Below are 25,595 nucleotides of genomic sequence, written 5' to 3'. Positions count from 1 at the left end.
GTTAGGTCGGGCTCAGTGTATTATGGAAACAACTGAGCTTATTATACACTGACTTTAATACGAACAACAGATTTTTAAATGAACATGATCGTTGCTCTACCTAATTTTGACCTTACAGTACCTTATTCATCACTATTTGAAGATTTGCCATGCCACATTTTGGTGCTCCTAAAATATATCGTCCGTTCAATGTTATTTTACTCCAAAGTTCAATCACACACTCATATTTGACGTGATCCATAAGTAACCCGTTTAAAGATCCCGTCAGAGACAAAACGCATGCAATAGATACTTAACGCCGCAACCGAATACGCTACCAGGCCTCAACTTAAATATAAAAGTCGTATTTTACATAGAAGGTGTAGGTCCACGTGTCTGTCTGCGTCGTGGACCCGTGAGCTGGTGTTTGAGCAGCGATCTCACAGTACGCTGTAGAAAGTGTCCATCAAACTGGTCTCCAAGTCGCACTCTAGAAAGAAGTTCTCCCCACAATCTTCCTGTAATAAAGAGATACATAATATGTTTAATACAGTTTCAAAAACCCAGTCATTCTAAACAATTATACCCGTGTATTTTTTGAATAATCGTATTTTATAAATAGTTAAGTTTCTCTATACAGTGTGTAACAAAAATAAGTGATAATACTTAAGGGTGTGTACGTGTTCCTTGTAGAGAGTTCGCTGTGAAAGTAGCAGCTCTGAAAGACGAATTTTTTTTTCACTTTTGTATGGGCTAGGGCCCGAGCGTCACGAGTTTCCCCATACAAAAGTGAAAAAAAAATTTGGTCTTTCAGCGCTGCTACTTTCACAGTGAACTCTCTACAAGGAACACGTACACACCCTAAAGTATTATCACTTATTTTTGTTACACCCTGTATATCCTTCACATACAAGCCCAAAAAACGGAATCTGTCATAACATACGCTTCGCGATAAGTATCAAGGGAAGAATCTATCTACCTTACTGAAAACATTGCAGTTCAGTCAAATATCGCTAGTTGGAAGACTGGCGCAACTGTCGATTGTAAGTTTACTTAAGGCTTTGGATGTAACGTAGAAAATTTATACCTGAGTGTTCTGAGGCGCGGGAGTTTGTTCCCCGCCTCGTCTTGGGTGTCATTTGGACGTTTTGGGCTGATGGCGCTTATTGTGGAGCGCGAGATGGTCAGACCGCGCGAAGGACCGCTCGCAGACCGCGCACTTGAACGGCTTGGCTCCGGTGTGCTTCCGATAGTGCCGCGTCAGCTCGTCAGACCTCGCAAACCGCCACTCGCACTCCGGCCACTGGCAGGTGTAGGGCTTCTCTCCTATAAACCGCCGATTTACAACAATCGCACGGCCAGAGTGCTTAGTCAAATTGCATTTCCGATGGCGAAGTCAGATATCAAAAACGTGATTTCATATCCCATTGGAGGCGCCATGGCACTTAGCGTTGCGTTATGTCCACTGATCTCTATAATAAGAGGTCATTGGTTATGTCAGATGCCTTTTTAGATGTCTAACTACGCTATCAATTATAGAGAATGCAATTTAACGAAACCTGCTGGCCAGTGAGTGGTCTACAAGGCGCCTTTATGGACCACCGACGTCTAAAAGTTCGTGGCCGGGATAAGCACGATAAATAGCATTTCGCAGAGCAAGGTCAATAATTCGCAAAGCAGAAACGAAGCAACACAGTTATGAAGGAATTTACCTGTATGTATCCGCTGGTGAGCTTTCAGGTGTGAACTTTTGGTATAAACTTTTGTACAGCCTGAAACGTAGACCACGTTTGGGTTAATTTTTCAGAAGCATTTCATCGGTATACTCGTATAAATTAATTATTGAAGAGACATTGTATAATATTATAACAGTGCAGTGTTTAAAGTTACAAGTGAGCGACTAACGCTATTCTTTTTTATAAATTGGCTTATTTAATGTACCATCAGGGAAATTGATTTACAGGCCGACAGACTTATGTTATTTGGCCGAGTTAAGTCAGGTGTTAGTCGTCATCTCACAGGCTGGACGTGACATAAGCAAACCAAATTATGTACTATCAGAGAAGTTAATTCCTAGGCAGATGGGGATCTAAGTAGTTTGGTTACGTAATTAACGTTACTAGAGATCGCCAAATGGTCGGAATTCGACCTTAGTTTCAATTTCATTACCTATATTTTGTAAAACAATAATATTGACTTTATCCAATTTTTTTAAACTCTTGTCTTTGGGACTCAGCTGATCTCAGACTGGCCTTGTAAGCCTTTGTCTAATAGTATCTAAGATTCAATTTAAAAAAAAAAACTATAATCCATTTTCAATTTGTCAACTTGTTGTCAACAGACTTCAACCATAAATAAAAGATTATAATTCGTATGTATAAGTTTGTCACTCAAAAATATGTCATCTTCTTGAGTGTGCGTATTGTAGTGTGTCATGTGTGTAATATTTTATTTATTAAAAAAATGTATGATAAGAGCATAATTTCAAAATAGTATTAGCTCGATGCACTCCTTCAGCATATAAGCTATAACTGTGCAAAATTTCATTCACCTACGTTTCCGCATTTTTCGTCAAAAGGGATACAAAGTTTTTCGCTTGCGTAGATATTGACATAATCCGTCCAAATGACATTGGTGTGTCAACTGCCTAGGAATCAATTTCCTTGATGGTACTTCCGTCAGCTGTTTATGAATCAATTTCTCAATAGTACTCAGTGTTCTGTATTGGTAGGCAAGCTCTAGACAACCTACCTATAAAGTCGCAGTGATGTACCCTCCGTTTCTCTAGTTCGGGGTTGTTGCGTCTGTTGTACTTGACGGAGGGCGGAGCGAGGCGCGCGTGCGTCGTCGGCGGCACCACACTAGCCTGCGGCGCCATCTGCATCGGCGGCATCGCCTGAAAATTTCCGTTTCGATCCAATTAGGGGGTTCTATTTTAATTGTTTGTTGATATTGATCTGTGGTGATGTGGTGATAGCAATGCCCAATGGAGAGAAGATTCTCGTAGATACACAAAATAATTTGCTGCGTAAAAATATTTATGAGTAAGCTGCAGAACCAAAGCAGACAAGAATAGATATGCTCGTCATAGCATTATTGTACCTCTACTGCTTACTGAAGTTTTAAAGCATGCACGGTAGGATCTAGGATCAGGTAAACCCTAGGCTACACATTATTTTTCATGTTCATTCGTTCGTCTCATAACATATTATGATTTTGAATCATAAATATACGAGTATTTGGTATATTTATTAGTAAAAGAGGAGATTGTCAACCTGCGGATGGTGCGTCTGTGGCAACGGATGCGGCTGCATGTGCGGAGCCCGCAGCAACGGCGGTGGATGGTACGGCGGCGGCGGCGTCCGTCTAGGCCCGCACTGAAATATTATCATTACTAGTTGCACCAGCATTCCCTTCACACACATCTACTTGAATAAAGAATAGCAAACAAATAGTCTACTTAAATGCAGGATAGATTACGGTAATTGTATATGGTATGGGATATGTCGTGCTATCATTTTACCTGATGCTTGGCTACGGTATTTAGAATAAATCGAACAAAAAATTTAGTAGTAGGTACATATTTTAATTCCGCTGAAAGTTATAAAACCGACGCCCTCATATTATAAAGGCGCTCCGTTTCACTCCATCGATTCCTTTAATAGCTTTCAGCCGAGTGAGGTAATAGACACAAGTTACGAAATTTATTAAAACAATCGCAATAGCAACAATCGCATAGCACGAGATGGTACCATCTTCCCCCAAACGCTAGCAGTGGATGACCTTAAAATTACCTGCATGGAGTTTCCTGGGCTACCCTGATCAGATCCGGGGGGTGTGAGCGGCGACATGTAGACTAGCCTGGACTGCGGGTACTTGGAGTAGGTGGCCGCGGGCTGTGGTTGGGGTGGCGGTTGAGGGTGCGCGTACGTCGGGGGCGCGCAGAGCCTCTCCGTCTTGATCTCGAGCGGGCTGAGTAGAGGTGTAGCGCATTCCTCGAGCAGGGGATCGTCCGCTTCGAGTTTGACGTGAGTGGCGCCGAGGGGAGCCAGCATGTTGGCGTTCTCGGGGTCGATGTTGCGGATGGAGGAGGCGATGTCCTCCCAGAGGGCTGGGCGGAGGAAGGCATCGTCGCGTGAGGTAGTCCCGCCGTCGAACAGCTCCATGGGGGCGGGCGCGATTGATGCGCCCTCTTGCTTGCAGAGCAGCGACTCAAGATCAGATGTCTGCGAAGCGAAAATTTTGTAAAGTTTATAATTCAGAATAAATCATTATTACTCTCATAATAATAAAGGCATTTACGAAGCGACCAGCGTAAATATCTGCTGTCTTTATCTATTATGCGAATTTCCAACTTCCCAGACAAATATATTTTGTATAGTTATTCGCTGTGTAAATATGTCTATTATAAGGGGTTAATGTTTAATGATAATTATGAGGGTGCTGATAATAAACAGTCCGATGGAACTCCTGCTAAGGATCGCACGGCTTTGTGGTGGTGCTTTGCCAATTTACCGATACATTTAGACATTTACTACCTTGTAGCTGTTATAAAGTTTGTTTGGCTCTACCTACGTTGAAATTTGAAATATGCAATAGGTACACTTGACCAGTGCTAAAGTTGAAATTGAAAACCGTAGATGTATTATAATTTGAAGCAAGATTTGTAAATGAGATTACATCGCTTCAAGGCATTTTGTTAACAAAGCATTGCTCAAGAGTACCGAGTTCCTATTATTATCTTATACTGAATTCGTAATTTGTATTATAACTAATGCACTGATCACATATTAAGGTTACGATAAGATTATTACGGAACACTGATACATTTCATTGAGTTTGTTTGTTTTGAATAATAACAGACATTCTAAACAAATACCCCCATAATTATTATTATCTATTTTGTAATCAAGTATCGATATCGTTCGGGTAGATCGTGCAATATGAATATACATATTTTTTAATTAAACTTTAAGGGAGTCTTTATATTTTTAAACAGATCAATAGTAAAGCTCTATTTTATCTAAAATGCCTACGAATAATAAAAACTATAAATGCACCTGTGTGGTGGTGAACCCTACAATGTGTCTTAAATATATTCAAAGATATTCCACAAGAAATTTATTATGCAAATATTTTGATCACATTGCTTGATCCCAATACCGTATTTCCAATGGAATTAACATTAACGAAGCGAAGGTCCAAAAGTCATGCAATCGAAAACAATCGATAGTTACCACTTACCTCTTAGGTCGGATGAACGGTGGGTTGTACATCTAAAATGTGTAACTACTAACTGCCTACTTCTGAATAACTTGTGGCATGCCGCATGGGTTAACAATAATTCAACTTTACTATTACAAAAATAAGTTTTTAAACAAGAACTCTATTGAAGTCTTCACTTATTAACAAAATCGCACTAAGAGCACATACTCTTTGGATTGTCAAAATCAGCCTTCTTTTTGGCTTAGACGAATTAAAAGAATTGAAGAAATCTTCGTTATTGTTAATCCATTGGAGATTACGCACAGACCTTTCAAAACGATGGTCGATAACAGTTTAAAATATGCACAATGAAAAATATGCGCTCATTATGATGATAGGTATGAGAGATGATAGCGGGGTAATGTTTGCTATTTTCAATTTCTCCGGCCGTGGATTGAAGCGCGTATTAACATACAATGGGCACTGAGCCCACGCGGCTGAGCGCAGCCTGGGACCCGATTCTGATACCTTGAAATGCGAAAGTCGCTTCGATTGCCAGTTAGACATAACTCGAGAGAGCATGTGTGAGTATAGGTTGCAATTTGCTATTTACTCACATTGTTGGCACTTGGCGAAAATGAGCATCTAGCTTATTTCTATTTTATTATGTCCGCAGAATCATTTGATCATTTGATTTGCTCTAAAATCGGCTGGAGGGCAGTTTCAGCTCAGTGTCTGAATCGGTCGGTTCGAATATTGATTAACGAACAATTGCAATTTTTCCATTTTTGTTAAATAAAGTTTGGCAGTAAAATATCATTTGAAATTGAACTAAAATTATTGGTTGATTTTAGTTTTACGCTGACCGCACTTGCACCGTCGCTTCGGCGCTGATGGCTCGAGATGTACCTAATTCTAGGAAGCATATTTGAATAGCACGTAATGGTCTGCACTGATATTTCATACATTTCGGTGTCGTCGCGGACGGTCAGCGACAATTCAGCGCGACATTGTTGGTACGATCAAAACGACATTCTAAGCATGAGAATCGGCCCCCTGAGCCCGCAGGTGACGAGCTCAATAGCTTTATATAAACGAACATTATCTGATGAGATCAACATTGAGAGCCGACTTAACATACTTCGATTATCTGTTTGTTATACAAATGTATACCCAATCATCAATACCCTAGTCATACTCCGTTTCAATAAATTTGGACCAGAACATAAACACTAAACAACGTTTATACGCGTTGTTTACATTTGACAGATCCTTTATGGTCCAAATGGGAAAAATAATTTTAACCATAAGAAAATGCAATGCAGTATCTTAGTCAAGTGAAAGTATAAGTATTTTTTGTTGACATTTAGATCAAAATAAACTTAAACAGAGTTTAAGTAACAGTGGGGCAAGGTGCAGAGCTTAGTTTTGCTTTAGCTTTAGATAACAGCTTTAGTGGAGGAAAATGGAGTTAAAAGTGTAAACTCTACACATAAAACCCTTGCCGTACCATCCCATAAAAAACTTAAATAAACTCAGTGTTCAACATCAACTGCAACAAAAACAATGTAGTTACTTTTTTTTTTAAAAGCTTTTATTAAACTTGCTCTGTATGTATGTAAGTATGTATGTTCGGGTGAAATCTTGGAACTCAATTTTGAAGCAGATATATTTAACCGATTGAGCTGAAATTTTGCATACACGTTTAGTTTGGATGACAATACATGATATGGTATATTACATCACTCTAAATCCAATATGGCCGACAATCCAAGATGGCGAAATATATATATTTTTTTTATAAAATAAGGGGGGCAAACGAGCAAACGGGTCACCTGATGGAAAGCAAATTCCGTCGCCCATGGACACTCGCAGCATCAGAAGAGCTGCAGGTGCGTTGCATAGTTATTTTCAATGCAGTCCTACAATATGGATATTAAATGAAAGGGCTTTTTGAGAGTCACTCGAAAACGAATGTAATGTCATTCTACATCTAATATGGCGCCACATCTAAGATACGGGAATAGTTATTTTTAATACACTTCTGCAATATGGTTATCAAATGAAAGGGCTCATTGAGAATAACTCGGAAACGAATGTAATGTCATTCTACATAAGTTCAATATGGACGCTTATCCAAGATGGCGAAATAATTACTGTTTCTATGCAGTTCTACAATATGGATATTAAATGAAAGGGCTTTTTGAGAGTAACTCGAAAACAAATGTAATTTCATTGTACATCCAACATGGCGGCTCATCCAAGATAGGTGAATAGTTATTTTTAATGCACTTCTGCAATATGGGTGTCAGATGAAAGGGCTCATTGAAAGTAACTCGAAAACGAATATAATGTCATTCTACATCCAATATGGCGGCTCATCCAAAATACGGGAACAGTTATTTTTAATGCAGTTCTGTAATATTATGGGTATCAAATTAAAGGCTTATTGAGACTCGGAAACAAATGTAATGTCATTTTATATTAAATATGGTAGCTTAGCCAAGATAGGGGAATATTTATTTTAAAGCACTTTTGCAATATGGGTATCAAATAAAAGGGCTCACTGAGAGTAAATTGAAAAGTAATAGTCAAGTCGTGTCGCGTCGTGTCGTGTCGTGTCGTGTCGTGTCGTGTCGTGTCGTGTCGTGTCGTGTCGTGTCGTGTCGTGTCGTGTCGTGTCGTGTCGTGTCGTGTCGTGTCGTGTCGTGTCGTGTCGTGTCGTGTCGTGTCGTGTCGTGTCGTGTCGTGTCGTGTCGTGTCGTGTCGTGTCGTGTCGTGTCGTGTCGTGACGTGAAGGTATGTGTCGTGATTTTACGTAACGTCACGTGAGTCGCGACGTGACGTGACTTCAAGTCAAATCCAGCCGGGTTTCAGAAAATGCCCGGTTGAAGCCGGTCACTTTTGTTAAACGAAATTTAACTTTTTAGTCATGTAGAAATAAACGGAATAGAACAACTCGCTATATATAGATTTTTCACTTGTCAAAGTCGAGTACGATTTCTTAAGGACTTAAGTTAATAAGATTTTAACAAATTCTTGAAACAAAACAAATTATGTACTATCAAACAGACTAAGAAATCTAGCCAGAGATATCTAAAAAACAAAAAATAAATTATAAACAAAAAACTTTTTGAAAAAAAGCTTTTATTTAAATAGTCTAAAAAGAATAAAATAAATTTCTCCTTACAAATTTTAACTTTTATGTTATAATCCTCAATGTATTATACAATTTGCATGATAATAAAAGCTTGTCGCGCGATTTATAAATAAACTATATTATGTAGTACCAATATGACTGAGCAAATTGATATTATATTTTTATATTTCAATAAATTTATCAAGTACTGATAGATTGTTAAGTCTCGCGCGAAAAGCTTTTATTATCATGCAAATTGTATAACACATTGAGGATTTTAACATAAAAGTTAAAATTTTTAAGGAGAAATTTATTTTATTCTTTTTAGACTATTTAAATAAAAGCTTTTTTTCAAACAGTTTTTGTTTATAATTTATTTTAAAATCGACTCACGTCACTTTGCACAAATTCATAAAAGCTTTTGTTTAAAACTCTATATTATGTAATCAAAAGTAGAGCGTATAAATAGTTGTACACGCTACATGTAAATTAGCTAACAAATTAACCTTTACATGTAACGTAGTAACTTGAACTTTAGTAATATTTTCATAAACCAAAAACCTGACTCTAAAAAGACCAATGTATATTTTTTTAATGAAATAAGGGGGCAAACGAGCAATCTGGTCACCTGATGAAAAGCAACTTCCGTTGCCCATGGACACAACATCAGAAGAGCTGCAGGTGCGTTGCCGGCCTTTTAAGAGGGAATAGGATTACAGGGTAGGGGAGGTAAGAAAGGGAATAGGGAAGGGAAGGGTAGATAATTGGGCCTCCGGTAAACTCACTCACTCTGCGAAACACAGCGCAAGCGCTGTTTCACGCCGGTTTTCTGTGAGCCCGTGGTATTTCTCCGGTCGAGCCGGCCCATTCTCTCTCTTCATGGCTCTACCACGTAAATTCCTATATGTTTCAAAATAAAATGCGACATGTTCAAGTTTCTGGCTTTAGAAGTCTCGGGTGTGAAAGTGTGTTATGTGTAATGTGTATGTGTCCCTTCACCCTTGTATAGAGTTCACTGATAAAGCTGAAAAAACATTTTTAGTGATTTCTTTGCCCGAGTGTATGAATTTGCCCATACAAAAGTTAAAAGAAAGTTACCTACTTAGTACTTACTGTACCTTCTGTATAGTGTATATTATATACCTACTGGGGATACCATACACACCCTAAAGTATTATGAATTTGTTTTGTTTACGTTTATTACTATAATAAGCAAATTGTCAGCAATTTCATTGTTCGTTCGTTTATCGCCAAAAAACGTCCTTACATTTAACGGGGATAAAAAACATTCTATGTCCTTTTCCGGTACTCAAAGTATCATTCAATATCTCAATCAAAATCTAAATCATATCAATATCATTTCATTAAAATCAGTTTAAACAACATACCAGACAAACAGACACACTTTCAGATTGTTATATTAGTCAGTATACACTTGATAAACCTAACCTTGCCGTAGACGAATAAAAAGGTTTCATGGACACTCTCGAAAAACCTAACATAGATCGAATATTAATATTCGAATTTAGAATCGAATAGCTCGCGAACAATAAGTCAAATAAAAATATTCAAATTTAGAATCGAACAGCTCGCGAACGTTAAGCGATTATTGCAAATATCAGATCTACCTGCATCGGTAACCCTTCGGTGCGATGTCGCAAGCGGCCGGACCGCGCGAATTCCTTCCGCGACCTTTGCGATTGCGCCAGCATCTGCTACAGAGTACAGACGAGCTTAGGCAACAGATTAGACCGTGTTACAGATCTGCGGAGTTTTAGTTTGTTTTCTATTTTAGTTTTTATAGGGCTGTTGTTTTTTATTTTAGTTTTTATAGGGCTTTTGTTTAAGAGGATTCCACACCGCCATTTTTCCCATACAAACGCTGTCCCCTGTTTCCTCCCTGGATAATGCTAGTAGAGTTATAATTTTTTTCCTGAATATCTACGGCCACTAATACAATGTCCCTATGTTTTCCTTTTTTTCATAATTTAATTATTAAATAAGATATGAACGTTCAAAAACCCAAAAAAATGGCCAGATTTTCCACTGTGTTCAAACGTCCAGAAAACAGATTTGGATAGATTATACAAAAAAAGCAAAACATAGGAACACAGCTCAAGCCTTTTTTTAATCTTTAATGAAAAAAGTACTTAAATCGGTTAAGTTTTGGAGAAGGAATCAGGGGACAACGAATCGTTGATTTTCTGGATTTTCTGCAGTTGTCTCTATCGCGTTCTGCGGTATAGGCTTGAGGTAAGGGAGACAGCTATAGATATTACACGTACTTTTTTTTCATTTCTCTAGCTGCTGTGGTATCCTCTTAAAGTTTTGTGCAGATACTGAGCTACCAAGTACCAACCAAATTCCTACTAAGTATACTAGGGCCTACTTCTGAAGAACAATTACTAGCCATCGCTACTGCAGCCTGCACACAGCATAACTATAATATACAACTACAGCTAGCTGTCCCGGTGAACTTCGTGTCACTTTAAAACCTTCCCTGGACTTCTACGAATATTTTAAGACTAAAATCAGCCCAATCCGTTCAGCCGTTTCCGAGTTTTAGCGCGACTAACACATTTGAGAATCCATTTTTATATATAAGATGACTGTGTCCCGACACCGGTGTCCGATCCTTTAAGGTCATGATCTATGGCATATTTTATCGACAAATTGGCTCTCAAATTTTTTCTCTCTCTCACGGTTGTAAAATGGCAGCCATTTTAGTTTTTCTCGGGCTTTCACACTAATCTATATACTTATAATATACTTCATAGGAAAATCGTTATAACTTCTAAACTATCCAACATAGAGCATTGGAGTAAAGAATTTGTTTAAGATGAAATCCTCCTCTATCTTTTTAAAACAAAAAATAACCAGTTTAATGCGCTAGATTTTTTACAAAAAACCATTAATTAAAAATATACATTTTTTTTCTTAAACTTTGGTTTTTCTATGTTTAATTCCACGAAATTTATAACATATTGCCTATGTAAGCGTAGTCCACAAGTTTAGCTATCAAATGAGATCTTTTTTATCTTCATAGGATATTTACATGAGAAGTACTGGTCAGATTAGTGTGAAAACCCGAGAAAAACTAAAATGGCTGCCATTTCACAACCGTGAGAGAGAGAAAAAATTTGAGAGCCAATTTGTCGATAAAATATGCCATAGATCATGACATCAAAGTATCGGACACCGGTGTCGGGACACATTGTATAAGATTATATAGATAGCTATATTTAACATGATCAGCTATATTCACAGCGCGGATAGCTTTTAGGCTTGGAAGCTAGAAAATCATTAAGACCAATGGTATTCATATCTTAGTTAAACTCGCTAAGAAATCGCGGGACCCTTGGCATTTATATTTTAGTTAGCCTGAACGATGTCTAACAGATACTCTTAATATCTATTTATGCGCATTGTGAGCTGCGCTATTGATGCTCGACTGATAAAGCGGATTACTGTATGGAAAATGGAAATACTCGCCATGTACACTGGAATTATGTCTTATATCTGCAGGCGGATATTTACAGCGGTTAGTCTTGTAATTGCTAAATTTATTGTCTGTCAAAGTTTGTAACTGAATAAATTTTAATTAAAATATATTTGTTCGAATGCAATCTTGCAGATACTAGAATTTATCTGAATAAATTTATTCGATTTATTCGAGTAATACTAATCATCGTAGCGGTCAACATACACCTACGGACTAAATTAATCGCCTTTATTTCACAAAGAACATGCGCTGATTGTAATGCGGATTACGATTTACATTTATTCAGCTTCTTACCGAATTTAAGGCTGTATTTAATGTATACAGTGCAGTTTACTTGCTAGTCCATCGATTTAGAAATACACGAATAATTATTCAAACCCTCATATTTAACGCACCGTGGTAAATTGTAATAAATAGGTACAGTCAGGTGCAAAATATTATTAAAAAGCAAAGTTTTATTGCGTTACAACTTATAGGCTCTGTACATCACCTAATAGGAGCTTAAACGCGGTGTAGGCTCTACGTAGGGCTTTGATGGGTGACTGTCATCGCCTACAGCCATCAATATAGAGGCTAGTACGATATCGGCAGATGCTACAGCATCTGCCGTAATTGTACTAGCCTCTACTACTCTCTACTCCTCTAGGGTACAACCCTATTCATGCATATCAATAATTATCAACGTCAATATTGGACAATCGTAAAAGAATATACGTCTCTTCACGTTCGAAATCACAAAAAGCTTGATTTGAATTCAAACGTGTAACCTCGGTTATCTACAGACTCATACAATTATTATAGGTATGACGAATATTTTTTTCTTGTTGGTAAGTAAAGGACTCTGCAAAAATAGAAATATCGGTGAAAAATTAATAGCTTAAAAACTCTCCAAGATCACAATTCAAAACCATTAAAATATATACTTTCTAAAAATGCTCCATACGTCACGCCTGTAGGTCTACCAGAATCTGATGGCAAACAGTGAGAAAATAAATTGACTAGCAATACCGGGCTTTTTTTCCTTTAGCGGCTTATTCTGTGTGTGAAATATGCAAATATAAAAATGTACCATATATAAGTAGCTAGTTTGTCACTTTGTACGCACCGCGGGAAGATTTTGTTCGATAGCTATGTTAAAAATTGTGTTTATGCAAGTGGTCTCATAAGAAAAAAAATTATGAATTGCATAACTTATCGAATGGTATACAAAAATAAAGTATAAAAAAATCGACCTGACTATTTAACTTTGAAGGCTCATCAGGAAGGAAGGAACAAAAAAATACATAAGTTATGAAGCTGAAATTTTGGTAAGTAATACTTATTTTTATATCCCTAGGTTTTTATTTTATTTAAAAATTCAGCTAATCTTTGACCATGTCGCCATCCCTATTGTCTGTAGGTAGAAGTTCAGCTCGAGAACCGATTGGTCGCACACAGTGCCGATGACGCATTTTTAATAGAACCTCAATACATCCCAGTTGGTAACGTTGCGGCTAAATGACGCATTCACTCAGTAGTTATGTCACTTTCGACCTAAGGACTATTACAATAAGGTTCAAGAATGATACAGCGCGATTGTACAATATACCAAATATTGAATATTACAGATAATACGTACGTAGTATATCTGTAACGTATGATGTTATGTATTATCGGTATCTTATTTTGATAAACGTTTTTGTCACCTATTGGGTTATTTACTTATCACAAATAAAGACTGCACTAATGGCTACGATATACTTTTCCACCTCTTACCTATAATATGAATAATAAAAAAACTTAATTCAAAATAAATACATTTTGTTACGAATAAAGGCGTTTTTACAATGAATACGCAGTATACTTAAACATTAGGAACATTTTTAAAAGCTAGAAGCTTCAAATAAATCAATAAATAAGACACAAATAAATTAACATAGAACTCATTACATAAGTCCTGTGGCATTGCCCAATAGACAAAAAGCGCATAAAAGCTTATCGCCAACAAAAAGCTTTCCGAACATCCGCTTTTCACGTCAGCAGCGAACCGACCAATCACAGCGTAGCGTGATCGCCGATACTATACGAAAGCAATTTTCTCCTTTGCTCTCAGAAATAACTAGTTCCAAAGAATAAGTTTGTATGCGCATTCGTATGAAATAACTTTCGCATTGGAAACTTACTAAAATTCTTTTTGTTTGTAATTTCTATTTAATGTTTATCATTTTAAAATTTAAAAGAAGTCGGTTAACAAAATGATATTTCAAGATGGTCTTGAAATAGTTCTATATTTTGGAGTGTTTCAAGGGAAAAAAGTTGTTTAAGGATCCTCGAGGATTTCCCCATCCTAATTTGTATATAAGCTTTTTTATAATATTAGAAAGACGTATTTTGACACGATCAAAGACGTATTTTGACACGATCAAAGACGTATTTTGACACGATCAAAGACGTATTTTGACACGATCAAAGACGTATTTTGACACGATCAAAGACGTATTTTGACACGATCAAAGACGTATTTTGACAAGATCAAAGACGTATTTTGACACGATCAAAGACGTATTTTGACACGATCAAAGACGTATTTTGACACGATCAAAGACGTATTTTGACACGATCAAAGACGTATTTTGACACGATCAAAGAAGAAATGTAGAGCGTAATGTTTGTGAATAAATCTGCGGACTCTCTGATGATGCAGATAGCAAGAATTCTTAGTAACTAGTAGAGAAGTCCGATCAATACAAGGTCTGATTGCGATAATTTCCCTAAGTAATCCCTGTACCATCCATAATAATTGACGAAATAAGACAACAATCGACCTTTTCGATACACGCATAAGGAATTAAAATCACCATGTCATTCCGTTACAGCATTGTTTGAGGACCGACGACGCTCCATTTCCATAATTCAACTGTACACCCACGCTCATTCCTCACGGTATCGCTTAACCCTTATCCCAAGGGAGTAAAGCTCATTTTGCTAACACGCGTCGAGGGAGGTAATTTTATAATTCGCAACATTTATAATTATTATTCTCCGCTCAGAACGTGTGTTCTCCGACGTCGGACTCATGTGAAAGCCGCATAAGAGAACCTGATTGCAATCTGTTCGAGATTAATGATTGGGACTTTTGTCATGTGCAAAGCCTTCCTAATGTTTTTTTTTATTATAAAATTGTGGTCGTCTATGGACTGTTCGTCCATATCCTTTTTTCCCTTCCTAATGTTGCCTAATATGGCTCCAACACGTGGGTCCAACTTAACACGAATGTTACGCACTTTCTTATTCTATATTTGATATCTGAAAGAGCCATTTTGCTGCTAAAGCTACAACTTTTATTTATTATATTGTTGCGCAATTTTAAATATTATTGTATCTCTGTTTAAAAATTACTAAATTAAAATTAATTACAATAAGTTTGTTACAGTTAAGCAACGCGTAGAGTATATCTGTAAAATTTGTAAATCTCACTGACAACATTTGTCTTTCTTGATAAAATCGCCCCAAAGTAATTGAGGCACATTTGTTTAATTCGGAAGCATAAATTGCGACACGACGTAATATCACCTGCGGTGGCAATATGGTTTTTATTATTATTAAACAGTTTTAAGCCCAGTAGGGACAGTAACTGGTGGCAATAACATTTTATAGGCCGTGCGAACACATTGACCGTTGTGGTGTGCATTGGGCGGACTAGGCGGGCGGGCGGCTTGGGCGGGCGCCGATCGATGAGTTCCGCCCACCGAATGGAGGGAGTTTCGACCGAGGACACTTCTTCGTTCGTACAAATTAAAATGTAGCATTATGAGACATTTATAAATTAGGTAATTTTATTAATATGTAGGTTGTTGTGTTTGTTAATTATTGTTTTTAATTATTTATTCGAATTCGTTGTTGCTATAGAAATTTGTCATTCGAGACTTGTTGGAAATATTGTAGCTTAAATTAACATTTTAGACATATTTGGAAAAGCTTTAATTAAATTGACAAACTTTTGGCACAAAGCTACGAACTTATTGAAGGACAATACAAAATGATGGTAAAATATTATACCAGGTAAACAGATAAAGATAGTAAAAATATTAAAATAGTCTAAGGATTTTCTCAGGTTTACGTTCATACCATATTTCATCAAAATTTGTTCAGCGGTTTCAGCATGACTTTCACTTCTATTTACTATGAACCATTGGACGTCAGCAATAATTTGTACATAATGATTGGAATATAAATAATTTGGTATACCTCTACGTCATTGAGTAAAGTTACCAAAAAGGTAATTTGAGTTCTGTTTGCGTTTCCCATCATTTTGACTAGAATAGGGTCGGGGTAGCGTTCCCGTTGAAAAAACAACGGATAAATATTGTTCCCTTCGTTGTTTGTTTGTAATAGATACATAATTTTTTGGAACTATTATTTATTTCACTTACTTTGATATTGGTTTTGAAAAACTTCATCATACATGTTACCGAGAGTATATATGTTGGCCGAGCGTTGCTGAGTGAGGCCAACGCCAACGTGTAGCTGTAGTAGACAGAACACTTGTCTTGTCTTGCCAACGCTCAGTATCGCTTGCCTAGTAAGCAGATTCTTGCCTAGTAGACAGAGGTCGCACTCATTTTAAAAAGTAATTTCATACCGAGCGAAAATCGTAACAATAATACTATTCTATTAATACATAAGAGTTTTGATCGTCAGCTACTTCAGTGTGGGTGGAATAAAAATTGAGAGTATCTCAAAGTTGTTGTTGGGAATCGTATTGAATTGACATTAAAAAGATCCCAATTCGCACCCAATAAAGCTTCATATCTAGATTATACACGTTCAGGTGTTATTTTAGTTTTAGTATATAACAACAAATGGCGCTTTTAAAGTAAAATGTATATAATTCTTCTTCACAAATATTGACTATCGAATTAATTACTTAAAATTGCTATGTGGGACAATTTAAGTGTTAATTCAAACGAAAATCGCCGTCAGCTGAATATTTGCAGGTGAAAATGTCGTCTACGCGACGCCCTAGGATACATTGAGCGCGAAATAGGGCTATATTGGTTATAACTTATATCGCTGGCTGACGGGCTTTCCACCCGCATATTAATGACTGACGGTGGTCTTTATTATTAAAAAGGTATCAACATTCACCTGTATAAATTTTGTACGGTATGAAATGACTTTATATTTTAACTTTTTTAACATAGTTCAGTAACGCGACTGACGTTGAATCCCCCGTCTGCGATACGGCTGACGGTGCATTTTTGGTTAAGCATGACCTCAATAATCATCCATAAAATTTTCATTCGGTATAAAATCACTTTTCGCAATTTTTTTTTTACAACTTTGAAATACTCTCAGTTAACATTCCACCACGGGTGCGGCGACTGACGCTGATTATGTTGATTGATAAATATTAAGCTACCGCTGGACAAAAATTTGGTCGGTATGAAATGACTTAGCAAACGATAGCACTACCTCCCCTACTAAGAGTATTAAGACAAGCGCCAACATCTATAGACCTCATTTGGCGTCGCTTGTCACCATTCGCGGGCGCTCGCATTGGCTTGTCTGTCTTCGGAGTGGCGTCGTTGCGCGTCTAGGCTCTCCGCTCTCGTTGGTCTACGCTTGCCAAACGTTTAGCCCGGCCGCAAATTGTCCGAAATTTTTGATCAGAAACAGTTGAACGTACGCGCTGTCTCTTACATTTTGTACTGAGCCGAGTGAGCTCGAACTCGCCGGAAGGATATTTCGGATAGTGTGCGGGGTGGCGGTCTAGCGAAATTCAACTGTTTCTGATTAGAATTCGGACAATGTGCGGCCGGGCTTAGACCAGTAGCGGGCCTACAAGTCGGGCCACGCGCAATGTAAGGTTCCGTAGTACCGCTAGTTTTTGATAATATTGTATGGTCAATGAATGTATATTTATAACGTGTTTTATATAACTAACGACATCATTTCAGTTACGTTCAAAAGAATTTGAACGAAAAGTTCCTTTATATACTACGCCCTAATTTTTTTGTTGATCGACTATTACTCAATAATTTATGAAGTCTTCTTAGCCGTGATAATTTTCTTTTTAAATTCAGCATATTTCCTACTCCCGTGAATTTTTCCACATTTCCAGAAGCAACCGTTTAGCTGGTTCGTTAGAGTCCAGTGTCCCCCACACTGGACTCTAACGATTTTTTCCGCTTTGTAAACTTTATTTTTTACAAATGGATGCCTAAATCGGAAAATGATGTATAATATTATAATACTCATAACATTTTTAAAAAACCTATCCAACAACACCCACACGGTAGGGTGGACGCGAAAATAAATATCATCCCCGATTGATGTGAAGGGGAGGTACCATTAATAATGATTTTTTAAAGATTTTATGTACCATTTTGTCGGCATCATTAATATTATGTGCTTTCATGACGAATACTGTAGGTTTTATAGCTTTGTAGGTCCTATAGTCTCTGAGTAACAGAGACCACGGACAGACAGACAGACAGACGGACGGACGGACCGAAACTATAAGGGTTCCTTGTTTACTACGGAACCCTAATATAGTAGTACGCTGTACCTTAAATAATTGGGCACAGAATTTGAAACAAATTTTGACAGTGTCAAGTTTTGTTCCACTAGTCATTTGTGCATTTGGTACACTGCACAGTAGTATGATTTAGTATCGATGAATGCACGTGGATATTACACAAGTCATGTCATAGTTCAGGGAATGTAGCCGCATAGTGAACGCTCCCTGAGCGTCGGAAGCCTGCACGCCAACAATTACTGAGCTATTCGAGATATTGCACAGCTTTGCATATCTCTGAATGCCTGAAAAAGTGATTTGGACGTCCAATACGCATATTTCACCGCTACAAAGCGGAAATTTTGTAGCGCCGAAATCATTTTGTCATTTCCTTTTTCAAAACGAATGCCATCTCTTTTTCTTGGTCAAAAACTTTTCCATGAAATTGATACGTTAAGAAATAAAAGCTGTAGTAAGACATCGCTCCGTGGAGATCATACGCTTTATGCTTTAGAGCAGTGGTTCCCAACCTGGGGGTAATTACCCTCGCGGGGGTAAAATAGCTACTCTAAAGGGGTAACAGAGGGGGTACCTAAAATAGATGAATTGGCAGAAAAAAATTATAAACTCTATGTACATTTTGGAAAAGAAACAGTAACAGAATACCCTATCATTGCAGACAGAGATCTGAAAATGATGGTACCGTTAGCTACCACTTGTAAAATGCGAGAGCGGCCTCTCAACTCTGGTAACATTTCTCTAAGCCACCTGCCTATCCTAGTCGGCTAGCTTTCAAAATTCGTACCTACTCAAATTCTTTACATTCTTTAAGCATACAATAAATATACAATAGTATAAAAGCTAGGTAGCTAGCGCACATCACGTCGTTCTCAATACTCATACGTTATAGGAAGACCGACTTTTGTAATTTTGAAAGTTGGCAGATTTTAAGGAAATTCCGAAGAAAGCGCACATAGCCTATGCGCATAACAATTTTATCGGATCGACCATCGGATGACGGATCCTGTAATACGAAGCGGGACTTTTATTACGATAAAAGCGTACGATAATCACACGTTGACATAATTCGCACATGTTACTCACGGCAAATGACTCACAGATCATGGTGTGCATTTCAAGCGAGTACAAAGGTAAATCTAGCCGTTGGCATATCTAACTATCTACATACAGTTGTCGTGTCGCGGTGTTTGTTTCGTTGAAATTTTGTGTGCTCGTAAAGGTATAACTTCGGCTAACATTTATATTTCAAACCCGAAGTTTTACGTAACTTTAACGCTTTTGAATTCATTCTATCTGCTTCCTTTGTTTCTTACGCCTTGAAGATCTTCATCCAAATCCTTAACATGGACGAATTTTACAATACGGTAATGGCTTCCATCTCAAGAAGGAGTTTTCGCCATTGCTATAGGTGATAAATATTCCTGTAGTACAGTTATAATAAATAAACAAAGTGCCAATAGTTGAGCACCTTATATTATGTATTTTTTCGTGGGCTCAATCATGTTCGTGGGAAATATGCATTTGAATAACTCGCGTGCCTCTGTTCGAGCCAGCGGGGAATGTTTAAAAGATAATAATGTGGGTATTTATGTGCATGTTTATTAAACTACCTGCAAAATATTTGACAATCCCCATTTGCAGAATAAACAGTAATAAAAGAAAATTGTCTCTCTACTTGTAACGGCCGCTCTCGTGCATATTATAATATCAAAACATAATATTATTAATTAGTTTTGATACTATCAGGGAAGTTGATTCATAATTTTAATAAAATATTATAATATTCAAATAATAAACGTATACTCTACATGTTCATAATAATTGCTTGTATTTATTTATCATGGGCCAACGTGGCGCAGGGCGCTTTTCCTGTTTAGTCCCCCGCGAGCCGCGCGCATATCTGGTCCGCATAACAAACTCCTGTTGCTTGTATGACAGGAAAAACATCATAAAATGTCAAGATATTCACTTTCCAGTCCAGAAATCCAGTCCTACTTCAGTCCTAAGTCGATCGTCACAATTTATTGTGCGAACATAAAATGAAGTGGCATCAAAAAGGGGCTATATTTTATAACATCTAACTAGTCTAATCTAACTAGTCTAACTAGTATATACAATTCTCGTGTCACAATGTTAGTTACCGTACTCCTCCGAAACGGCTTTACTAATTTTTACCAAATTTTATATGCAAATTCAGTAGGACTGAGAATCGGCTACTGGCTACTTTTTATATTGATAAGTGCATTTGTTGAATAAATAATAGTAAATTATTAAAACTCGAGACTAATGGTGACCATTGTTTGTGCGACGAGATAGCGATGGACGTTGCTATGGTGACATACTTATTTAGTCACTTCAATAAAATAATATGTGCGAAATACTTTATACTGCAAAACAACGTTTGCCGCGACAGCTAGTATTATATTATAACAATCGGATCCTGATTCCAAGTATAACGATCCAATTGATTACTCTTGATTAATTGTTGTTTGTATTATAGAAACAAATGCGTACAATAGCAAGGTTTAAAATGCTATCAATCACCTAAGAACATTAGTTACATTACTCAGAAAGACAATTATACTATGGCAATTGGCAAATAACTAAGTTCTGAGTGAGTAGCGCTTCTAATACCCAGATTCTGAGTTTTTTAACCGGAGTTTATCTTTTAACTGTCGCTTTTGATTGGCTAGCATCAAAAAAGAAAACAATTAACAGTGCTAGTGAAAAGATAAACTCCTGTCAAAACACCTCAGAAACCGGGCTTAAGTGACTTAAGGATTTGAGGTTTCATTTTCATAAAAATTTTACTTATGAAGATTAAAAACATAACAAAAGTAAAAAACTTACATATAGCTTTAAAGAAAACAAAATTTATTTTGAGGAAAGAGTTATAATTTATAAATCTCAAAGTTACTATTCTCTGGTTTTTCTTGAAAATATGATACTCGACTTGAAAGATAATACTATGTTATAATGATAAAACATGGATGGTGGTAACAATTTCACCAACATTACTTGTTTTCTTTATAGTTATTCTTGTGTCACGTATTTTTTTTCGTAGCACAAATAGACCATACACTGTACACATGAAGTTTAAATCAGAAAGTTCTTTACAATGAGCTAGTAGTATGCTAGTATAGAAACAGTAGACATATTATATTATGTAGTAAACTGTATTTCTTGTGGTAATAGCTATAATATTTAGACTTTAGAGTGAAATAAAAAAGAGTTTTCTTTCTGAAAAGCTACAGTAAAGTATTTCTCCTGGAAGCATTTATTGCTTGTTTAAATTCCACCTCTTTACAAATAAGTGAGGTGACATGATTTTACATATTATTATTATCTATATATTAATACGTGAGCCAAAAACTTTGTATCCCTTTTGACGAAAAACGGAGAAACGTAGGTGAATGAAATTTTGCACAGTTATAGTTTACATGGCGAAGGAGTGCATCGAGCTAATATTATTTTGAAATTAAGCCTTTACTCATATATTTTTAACAAATAAAACATTACACACACTACAGCACACACACTAGGAAAAATGACAGATTTTTGAGTGACAGGCCTATACGTACGAATTATACTCTTTTATTTATGGTTGAAGTCTGTTGACAACAAGGTGACAAATTGAAAATAAATTATAGTTTTTTTTAATGAATATTAGCTACTATTAGACAATGCATGTAACACGGCCAGTCTGAGATCAGCTGAGTCCCAGAGACAAGAGTTGAAAAAAATATGATAAAGTCAATATTTTTTTACAAAATATAGTAGTCCTAATGTCGTTGAAACTAAGTCGAATTTCGACCATTGGGCGATCTCTAGTTATTATTAAGATATGGAGGTTTTAAGTAAGTCTTTATGCCTCAACAGCTCTCGTCAAGCATTATTCATCCGCTCTCCAAGGGGTATGTAAAGTAGATTAAAGAGACCATTCGTAGATAATCTAGTGCAGATAAGATGTTTAATTTATAAACATTTAGCAAACAAATCACCGCATCAGGGGTCATCCCCTTGTCCGAATATAACTTTAATAATAAAAACGTATTAGCCGCATCGCATGTCTGTGTTTCCGTGACCGGGCAGTTTTACACCTGGCCGAATGGGGGCAGGGAGACTGGGGTTTATAGAGATAATGGGGTAGAGGTAGGGGGAGGAAGAGGGAGGTAGAGGTAGAGGTGGGAAGGGGGAAACGGCACCGTTTGTCAGCGGTCAGCTATTAATGAATGCGTCCAATACCCATAATGCTTATTGTACCCTCTGACCAATATTTTCGGTGACTTTAACTCATTGTTTTATTAACTGTCATGACTGTATGCTATTTGTGAGTGCGCTGAACATAAATTACTCGTGGTTCGCTAAAATTGCTCCAAATATACGACAGGTAAAATAATTTGACGATTAACAATCACGAAGTGGACTACATTTTCGGCTGCAAAATATAATAGAATTTTCCGCTCTTTCGTAAAATATATTTTAATGATGCATTTGTTTTAAAGTAGAAGATACTACCAGTAAACTGTAGAAAACCAGCAGGTGATAAAGAAGACCATTACTCTAAGCTACAGATTCCAAGTTCCAACTTAAGATAAGCTTTTCTAAGCCGCAATTTAGCAACATAGCGTTGCAACAACATCAAAATAAATAAGTACGATTGATTGAAACGTTAACGTCCATTAGTATCCCGTTTTTGATTGGTGGTCACGTCATGTCACAAGGTCGAAACGACCACGTGTCGCGAGTTAAGCGCGTTTGACTCCTTTTATTATCATAATGAAATTATTTGTGGAGAATGGGGCTCGCGTGCCGGCCACGCGTCTGACCCCTCATTAGATAATCGTGATGATACAGGGGGTCCGACTTTTTAATTTGATGGCGTCACTGCGGTGAAACTTTGTGCAAGGGTTTGATTTACGCCATCGAATGATGAAAGGTGAATCTTCTGTTGGAAGGGAATGTTATTATTCGAATATTTCTTTAAAATATTCGAATAATAGACTATAACTTCTTATAACTTTTTGAAAGTTATAGGAAGGTCATGCTCACGCTCATGCTAATAATGATTTGTTTTTTAGGTTTCCGTACCCAAAGGGTAAAAACGGGATCCTACTGCCATACAACAAACGTGATTTTTTTGGCCTTTTTTGCTCTATATCAATAATGACAACAGGTAGGTAAATACTTGAATTTTTCACAAAGTCAAATAATAATTTTAAAATAAAATTGACTTAGCTTGTTACTCAATATGAAATTAAAACTTCTAATTTCAAATAAATTTAATCAAATAATAATATTACATTTTTCATTCAAAATTATTATTTTTCAGTTATGGTAGGGGGCAATTAAGGTATCATACAATAATACATACATTAAAAAAACAATTAATATACTGCTGATTTTATTTGATCTGTAAATTATAAAATATGTATTTGTAATTTAATATATAAAATTAACAAAATATGATATTACTAGCTGTTGCCCGCGACTTCGTCCGCGTAGACTTTAGTTTATAGTTGTTCCTGTACATCGATTGCATCGTTTACGCGCAAATCAGAAAAGTATATTGTGTGGGAACCGCACATTTTTCCGGCACATAAAACATTCCTTGTCCCAGATTCAAATTAGTATCTCCAATCTCCATGCCAAATTTCTTCAAAATAGATTAAATAGTTTAGGCGATAATCATAAAAGTTTATTGTGCGGGAACCGTATGTTTTCCGGAACAAAATTAGTATTCTTTGTCCTTTCCCGAGACTCAAAGTATCTCCATACCAAATTCCATCAAAATAGATTGAATAGTTTACGCGAAAATCAAAAAAGTATATTGTGCAGTAACCGTACATTTTTTTCCGGGACAAAATGTATCCTATGTTCTTTTTCGGGACTCAAAGTATCTTTATACCAAATTTCAGCAAAATCGGTCCAGCCGTTTACGTGTGATGTCGTGACCACGCGAAATATAACGTTGCGCGCAGCTTCACCCGCGTAAATTAGATATTTCACACACAAATTAGTCCACAAAAAAAAGCATATGATCCTTCACGTGGTCTACTTCTTATCTGTGCCAAATAACAGAAAAAATTGCTCCAGTGGTTCGTGAGATAAACCCTTTCAAATAATTTCTCCAGTTTTTTCCACACTTTCCTCTATTTCTTCGCTCCTATTAATCTAAGCGCAATAAAATATAGCCTATAGCCTTTTTCAATAAACAGGCTATCTAACACTGAAAGAATCTTTCAAATCGGACCAGTGGTTCCTGTGATTAGCGCGTTCAAATAAGCCCTTTCAAATAATTTCCCCCCGTTTTTTCCACACTTTCCTCTATTTCTTCGCTCCTATTAGTATTAGCGTAATAAAATATAGCCTATAGCCTTCCTCGATAAATGGGCTATCCAACACTGAAAGAATTTTTGAAATCGAACCAGTAGTTCCTAAGATTAGCGCGTTCAAACAAACAAAAAACAAACAAACAAACTCTTCCCAATTATAATATTAGTATAGATATTGTGTAGCTGTACCTGAAAGACTAAAATTTTGTTCTGTTCGAAACAATAATATCATGAGTAACTTAAAGCATTAATTTCTTCAGAATCTAGGTGTTTACACTGTATACATATTACATAATTAATATATTAATTTCTTGACAAAGCTAGAAGCCACTGCCGAGAAATCAGCCGTAGGCATACGTACATGTTATAAGACAATATATCCCGTTTAAAGTATATCATCGTAGTGCCATTAACCAATCACCTAAACTTGAAATATTCACAAAACCATCAATTAGCCGCCAAAGACACGCGTTAACAATCTGGCAAGAAGGGTGACGGTGCCTCTAATTAGCTAATGGACGGTGCCCCCCTGGCTCCGCCACTGTAATGGATTGTGGCACGCTCGCGCCGGGACCATCTCGGATTTCATTCCTGTTTTATTACAATTTACAGTACGTTTTGTAAAGTCGACTTTACATCAAGACTATGGTCTATGCAGGACCTTAAGACTAGCATATTGCGGCAAAATTCTTTTTATGGGGAATAGTATTGGTCGGTTTATGGGGAATACGAGATTCATGCGAAATAATTAAATGTTTGATAGTAATTAGGTGCTAGTCATAGTCGCTTTAATACGGTGTGATTAAAATTTTAACTTTATTCGAATCTTGATTATTTTCATTAATCATTAGTCATTACATTCCGTTCGCTATTTTTCAGAACACGACTAAACTAATAATAATATTATATTCTACA

General features: G+C 36.7%; 1 protein-coding gene across 1 annotated transcript in view; it reads right to left on the bottom strand.

Annotated features, from left to right (window-relative positions):
• Nucleotides 1-286: 286 nt before the first annotated feature.
• Nucleotides 287-25,595, bottom strand: part of LOC121738283 (dendritic arbor reduction protein 1-like) — a 78,542-nt gene continuing 53,233 nt past the window's right edge. Inside the window, exons 3-8 of the mRNA XM_042130246.1 lie at nt 3,774-4,205; nt 3,255-3,356; nt 2,731-2,875; nt 1,692-1,751; nt 1,067-1,305; nt 287-497 (exon numbers count right to left, since the gene is read on the bottom strand). Coding sequence (XP_041986180.1) covers nt 1,115-1,305; nt 1,692-1,751; nt 2,731-2,875; nt 3,255-3,356; nt 3,774-4,205 — 930 coding nt within the window. The 3' untranslated portion in view covers nt 287-497; nt 1,067-1,114. The remainder of the gene's footprint in view (nt 498-1,066; nt 1,306-1,691; nt 1,752-2,730; nt 2,876-3,254; nt 3,357-3,773; nt 4,206-25,595) is intronic.

Source organism: Aricia agestis, chromosome Z (assembly GCF_905147365.1).
Source record: "Aricia agestis chromosome Z, ilAriAges1.1, whole genome shotgun sequence".
In the NCBI taxonomy this organism is placed as follows: domain Eukaryota; kingdom Metazoa; phylum Arthropoda; class Insecta; order Lepidoptera; family Lycaenidae; genus Aricia; species Aricia agestis.
The sequence above is the reverse complement of the archived record's forward strand: the minus strand, read 5'-3'. Positions and strand labels throughout refer to the sequence as shown.